The sequence below is a fragment of the Chaetodon trifascialis genome, chromosome 13 (assembly GCF_039877785.1).
Source record: "Chaetodon trifascialis isolate fChaTrf1 chromosome 13, fChaTrf1.hap1, whole genome shotgun sequence".
NCBI lineage: Eukaryota > Metazoa > Chordata > Actinopteri > Chaetodontiformes > Chaetodontidae > Chaetodon > Chaetodon trifascialis.
In genome coordinates this window covers 7,788,389-7,795,383 of record NC_092068.1, presented here as the reverse complement: position 1 = coordinate 7,795,383, position 6,995 = coordinate 7,788,389, and the positions used below count along the sequence as shown (strand labels likewise).

Here is a 6,995-nt window from a genome sequence, read left to right as displayed (position 1 = left end):
CCCCCACAATCTCAACACATGCACGTCAACATTGGAAAAATACATTTATTCACAGAACTGATACCACAGAGCTCAGACACATCTGTACAACACAGTTCAGGCTTCATCTCTTTTGGCAGAGTGGAGACGTTGCAGTGAGTGTGCAGGGAAGCTGTGGTTTGCAGGGCGCAGGAGGACATCTGTGAAGCAGGCGCAGCGTCCGTGTGCAGGTTACATATTCCAAGTGGTCGGCCGCATGTCACGCCTCGTCACATACTGATGTTTCCTCGCTGCCTTGAGAGGCGGAACAGAGCATCTTAGGGATTAGCAGTAATAACTGTCACATTTTTAATGCTCCCAATGATTTTTTTTTTTTTTTAATCTATTCTCATGTGTGCATGTTAAAGAGTCCGTTCACTGAAATGACAAAAAGCCTTATTTTCACACATGCAGATAAGAGTTCTCAAAGCCTGGAAAAATAAAACATTTTTAAAAAGCAATATTCCAAAGGCCTGGCTGTGAAAGGTTGAGAAATGGTTTAAAAAAAAAAAAAAAACTTTCAATTTTTTTTTTTTTTTTGAAAATGCAATTCAAGTGCAGGCAGAACTAAAGCCAAAACTATCTGCACAGCCAGACACCACTGCAGAGAGAGGGGAAAACGTGGCTTTCATCATTTGGTTGAACTGACCCTTAACTTTCCCAAGAGTCCTGCCAAAATGTCCACTGCTCCAGTGACTCATTCACCAAAGTCCAAGTTTCACTGATGTTCTGCTCGCTGATGTCCTCAGAAGCAGTCTGACCTCGAGTTCACGCTCAGGCAACACAACAGTCTGATCATCACGTGTTGGGGGTAAAATGATTGTTTGTTAAATAAAACCCCCAACAGCAAAAGTCCTGACTCGAATGTGCATCTCCCACCTCCCAGTGAAGAGTGCTGCATCATGTGAGAGTCTCCCGATGCTTTTGAAATACTTTGTCACTGCAAAAAGCTCAGAGGACCAAAGCATCCATAAAATCCGTCCACCCATGTGGTGGAGACGCTCTCATGGCGACAGGCTCGTCCTGCTGGAGCTCCATCAAGTCCGGGGGGCCGATGAAGCTTCCAAACACGTCACGCAAGAGTGTTTCTGCAAAATGGATACAAAGCTACGGACAATCGTCATGAACACTGCCACGGCATGTGAACAGCAGGATTAAACAGCCCTCAAATAACAACTGTACCAACTTCCTGCTTAAGAATATTAAAGCTCAAGTCGCGACACTGAAGTTTGCTCTCAATGCTTCCTGCTTGTGGGTAATGTACTGCATCATGATGGACAACTGTTAAACACATTTTTATTGTTTTCTCATTAATACATTCCACACACTGAACAGCTTCATTCAATATAAACCCCTAACATTGGCAAAGAGGGCTTCTCGAAATAAACATTATAAAACAATTATTTATTATTATTATTATTATAAAACTTTCTAATTACACATGCCCCACATTTTATTCCTTTAAAATACATTACGTTTACAATAAGTTTTAGTTATGTGATTGTTGACGCACACCCACCCGACAGCGCACGTGTGTGTGTGTGTGTGTGTGAGACTGCAAACATGCTCCAGTCCGTGTCCACAAGTCTTTTCTGTCGTCACCTTACGAAAGCGTTGAGAGTTTAAAAACAATGCGTGGTGGCGGTGGATTCCTTGCGTGAATGTCATGGTGGGTGAGAGAGGTGAGGTGTAGGGACGAGTGGATGAGTAAGGGGTGACACTGATCCTGAGTCTGTTTCACCAGCACTTCCTGCTCAGAGTCTGACGGTTCGTATCCTCCCTCCCCTCCCCCCTCCCTTAGAGGTGTGCGGCTCGTCCGGCTGTCCTCCCTCCGGACTGCGGGGCCTCCTCAGGCTTCCTCCTGCTCGGGGAAGTTGAGGATCTTGCGGTGGGCTTGCCTCAGGTACTGCTGCTGTTTGAAGTACACCTTAAACGCCCCCTTGATGGCCACAAAGGCGATACCTCCCTGTAGGAAAAGAAAAAAACGTTGAAAGAGGGCTTAAAGACAGATTCAGTTCAACACATCAAAGCTTTTCCCCACTCGTGGCTTAAAGATCTGCTTTCATTTCCACGCTGACTGTCACGTGTGACAGCAGCTAACAGGCCATGACACACACACACACACACACACACACACACACACACACACACACACACACACACACACACACACACACACACACACACACACACACACACACACACACACACACACACACACACACACACACACACACACACACACACACACACACACACACACACACACAAGATCTGGCTGCCTCCTGTCCAGCTCAGAGCAAGATAATATCTCACAACATCTACAAGACGTCACTGTACTCGTTGGCTATGTGGGGTCAAAATGAACATTCAAGAGCAGAAATGATGAAATGATGCAGGCAATCCCTTCAAACGTCCAGCCTGCTTTCCCCGTGCGTGGCAGCGACGCCGCTGTACAACCTGAGGAGAGATGCAGCTTCCCTTCCTCTTTCTGACAGTGCTGAAGAACAGCTTCACATTCTGCTTTCTTTCCAAGAGTTACGTGAGAAGACTGATACAATCTCATGTCTGAGCTGGTTAGCTTAGCTTAGCATAAAGACTGGACACAGACAGGCTCTGTCACACCTCTTCTTATCATGCTGAATATCTCTGCAGTCTTTAATCTCTACTCTAAGCCAGACTGGTTCTTGGCCATGTGCAGTTACCCTCTGAAGTCACCGTGATTGCCTGGTCCCTTTGCCAAGTATGTTTAGTTTGTTTGTTGATGTACTGGTTTTGGAATTACCTGTATTATTACTGTAATATGTGCTCTGTAGTTGTGGTTATCTTACTGCTTTTCTCTCCCTGAATGAAAACAAAGTGGAAACAGACAAACTTTTCAAGCCCTCTTGCATTTCCAAATGTTATTGTTGTTACTGCTGCTGACACACACACACACACACACACACACACACACACACACACACACACACACACACACACACACACACACACACACACACACACACACACACACACACACACACACACACACACACACACACACACACACACACACACACACACACACACACACACACGCGGATCACTGTTGTTTTCCTCAGATCTCAGCAACTACCAACACACACTACATTTGTGTCCAACTTTCCATGAAGAAACGGTCAACACCACTTAGGAAATAAGAGAGCAGAAAGAAGCATGTTCACTGATGAGGTGAAGTGAAATAATATCAGTTTGACACACAAAGCTTCATTCATTCATTCATTCAGTCAGTCAGTCTATTATGGAGACATGAAAGCAGACAGAAACGGCTGGATGGCAGTCAGTTTAAATAAAAAGCAGAAATCACTTAGGTGAAGAAAAAGCACGTCAAAGTTTGACCCTGAACAAGAGAAGAAGAGGTGATGATTAAATATTGTTCATGTAATGAAACTTTTGAGAATGAAACCTTAAAAGAACTCTGACTCATCCTCAATGTTAGCTGTTGTCAAGTGAAAACCTTGTGTTACCAACTCTGGTGATTCATGTTTTTCTTCTGAGCAAAGTGATAAATGCTCCTGTCGAGCATTTTTCACTTAAGGGTCCACGAATTGAACTCGTTTGGACAATGAGCACACGGGCTACATCCAGCCCGCTGAAGCTTCCCGTCTGAACCCCAGAACACTTCTGAATTCAGAAATAAAAGAAGTCCACCCTGACAGTGATCAGGGATTAGCTTCCCAACGCCTGGCAACAAGCCCAAAACTCTGGAGTTCATAGTCCAACTGAACCAGATTATTCTCCAACTCCAGCATCAAAGCGCTCAGCTCCCAGGCTGACCATTCCCTGCAGCCGACAGCAGCACGCTGGCCAGACTACGGGCGGCTGGCAGAGAATCGCTAAGCCTGTCTCGTAGATGCAGGAGCATCATGCATTTTCAACAAACTATCTTTATGGATCCTCAATGTTTTTTAGTAGCCTGTTCACATCGATACTGGCTCAGTTTTGTAAGAGAGTGAAAATATTACACAATAATTGGCTAAATGAAAGCATTTCTTCATTTAAGAGTGCGCCCCCCCCTCAGTCTGCTTTGAAAAGCTGTAGCTGGTGACCCCCTCTGTGAGAGCCACGCAGCCTGTCTGTCACTCATGGAGCTCAGCAGACGAGGACGGAGTGCTCCGTGGTGTCAGTGCAGCTCGGATCACTCGGGCCGCTCTGGTTACCTCTCTGTCGTCAGCACTAGGTGGGAGAGGAGGTGGGCTTTCTCTCACGTTTGCGTGGCTAACACTCTAAACTGGAATCATTTATTCACCAGCATCATGGCTGTGCTGGCTTCAAATCACCAGAGGCCGAATAAGGGGAGCCTGTCCAAAGTGTTTCCATGAACTCACCTGAACAACTGATTGTATTAGTGGAACTATAAGTGACTGACTCTGTGGTTGATAATAGTCAGAAGCTCCTTTCGAAGCTCCGATCGTCAAACTCTTGTCTGTACTCTCATGGATGTATGAGGAGCTTTCTGCTTGTACCCACCAGGATGGTCCTCTGCAGGTTGGAGTTGACGCTGCTGAACATGAGCTTCCCCACAATGGTGGCGATGGTGGGGAAGACGAGGGCGCCACACAGGATCCTCGTGGCCGACACGTGGTCTGCCAGGGGGCTGGCCTCGGCTGGGATACGAGGAACTGGGCAGCCAATCCCTGCAGAGGCACACAGACAGCGGCAGGGCGCCAGGTGAAACACGCGCTTTTATCTGGACCAAACACTGTGTAAAAGACGTGAACGTGGCCTCTGGGTCTGAAAAGTGAAGCCAGTGCAGAAGTGCCTTCAGCCTACATTCTTTCTAATGGCCAGCAGGGGGCGACTCCACTGATAGCAAAAAGCAGTCCCAGTGTATGTGGGGCTTATGAGAAAATGACCTGATTTCTCACTCAATTTATTACCTCAGTAAGCAGGTTTCTCATGAGTTTATGGTCTCAATCACTAGTTTCAAGTCTTCTTCGCTGCAGCATGCTGCTCATTTTGTGAATTATGGCCCCATTTAGAGTAAAATAGACGTTAAAGCAGGGGTATACTTTAGGGAGTGGTTACCTTGTGATTGACAAGTCGCTACCACAACAACCTCATCAATCTCCGTCAGATCCACCCATCCCACCCCCAGCTCCACCCTCTAGTCCATATATGGTCACTTCTGGCTCCAAAAAACTAAGACAGCTGCAACCAAAAAGCCAAACTCAAGGCTTCAAGTCATCCACAAACCAGTTGGAGACATCGTGGTGGCTGCGTCCACTTCCTCCAGCAGTGACACTACAGCTGAACAAAGCTACAGCTCCTGCTCTTATCCTCTTCATCTCACAATATCTGACTGAGCTCTAGAACATATAAAAGTAGCATGAAGACAAATGAAGACACTTCTGAGAGCTAGGACAAGTGTCCTCACCTGGGAAGATGCTGTTGAGGATCTGCAGTTTATTTGAGTACTTCCTCCACAGACGCAGGACGTAATCCTCCCAGCGGATCATCTTGCCGAGGATAAGCATGACAGGAATGGTGGGCAAGCCAATGAGCAGGAACAAAGGGTCGGCCCGCTCCATAACGTCCAGGCCCTCCTTATGGCCCACCACCTAGAGAGCAGACAGGACGTCAGAACGGAAAACTAGAGGAGGGACACTGGATGACTTTTACTTACAAACAAGAAAGAACGAATGAAGGAAAGGAGCAACTGACGCTGAGAACACCATGATTTGATTTACAGTCAAAATCAGAGCAGTAACTGGACATCTTGGTCATACCTGCATGACTGTGACAGCGCCGTAGGTGACAGCAGTCCAATAGATGGAGCCCACCATGATGCCAGCGGCAGCGAAGGGGCCGGCCTTAGAGATGAGCCGGTCAGCCAGGTCCAGCACATAAACCACGGGACCTGGTGGAGGAAATCATCCAACTCTTAGTTCTTCTTGCCACTGTTTGCTGTATAACCCAAATGAAACTGGATTTAGGAGGCAGATATTTCAAATGCATTTGTGTTACAGTGCCTTTAAATGTCATTTACATGAGACTGAATCCTCTGATGATCCTGCTTATGAGACAGCGCAGAAGCCAAGTGAAAGGTACGGGGGACAACACAGTGTGGACAGCAGGGGTCATGAGACTCCTGCTGGTAAATAACCACTGGAGCTAAAAAAGCATTCAAACTCAACACACAAACCTCACAACTATCTCCACAGCGAGAGGCACCGGCCATCGCTGCTTGTGCATCCTGCTCTTGCGTAAAAGCTGGCAGGTAAAAAGATGCAAGAATTTAACCAGCACTGTGACCTGGCACCACAAAGTTTCCCTTTCTGTCTGTATTCAAATAAGAGTGAAAGAACCAAAGACACAAGGGAGTTCACCCTGAATAAACATCATGCGGTCAGGCAGCCTTCCAGTGCAACAGGAAGCATGACAACAATGCAGTAATGTCAAAGTTAAAGGAAAGAAGCTGAAGCAGGACAGGTGTGGTGCACACCTTATTGTTTTTGGCAGGCAGGGAGAAGTTTCTCAGGCAGGCTCCACCTAGATCAAAAATAAGTGGGCTGACTCTGGACACCATGTAAATGAGTGTTAATCTGAAGCCCAAGCGTGCCTTCAGAGCAGCTTCGTCCCTGTCTGACATCCAGGAGCACGACCCAAAAAAATATTCTCTCTTGCATCTTCCTCTCTGGCATTCCAGGTGGACTCGAGGGAAATCATGCAATATTTACAGGAAGGCAACCTGATTTCCTCACTCAGACAGACCCATCCACATCCTATTAATAACTTGCCCAGGAGTCGGTGGGAGGAGAGCGGGGTGGGGACGTGACCAGAGGGGCCAAGCACAGAGCGCAGCGCGGGCCTTGATGTGTTGTTGCAGTGCAGAAACATAAAAACTGCAACCAACCACAGCACAGAGCGGCCAGGGTTGAAAGGCCCTGAAAACCAATTTGTTCACACACATTCCTGTACCATAATCAAAGTTG

The 6,995-nt window shown here is 46.9% G+C and overlaps 1 protein-coding gene across 1 annotated transcript in view; it reads right to left on the bottom strand.

The window, feature by feature from the left end:
• Positions 1-31: 31 nt before the first annotated feature.
• The window catches only part of marchf5 (membrane-associated ring finger (C3HC4) 5), a 31,096-nt gene continuing 24,132 nt past the window's right edge, over positions 32-6,995 (bottom strand). Inside the window, exons 3-6 of the mRNA XM_070976962.1 lie at positions 5,790-5,920; positions 5,438-5,621; positions 4,531-4,697; positions 32-1,984 (exon numbers count right to left, since the gene is read on the bottom strand). Of these exons, the coding sequence (XP_070833063.1) occupies positions 1,868-1,984; positions 4,531-4,697; positions 5,438-5,621; positions 5,790-5,920 (599 nt within the window). The 3' untranslated portion in view covers positions 32-1,867. The remainder of the gene's footprint in view (positions 1,985-4,530; positions 4,698-5,437; positions 5,622-5,789; positions 5,921-6,995) is intronic.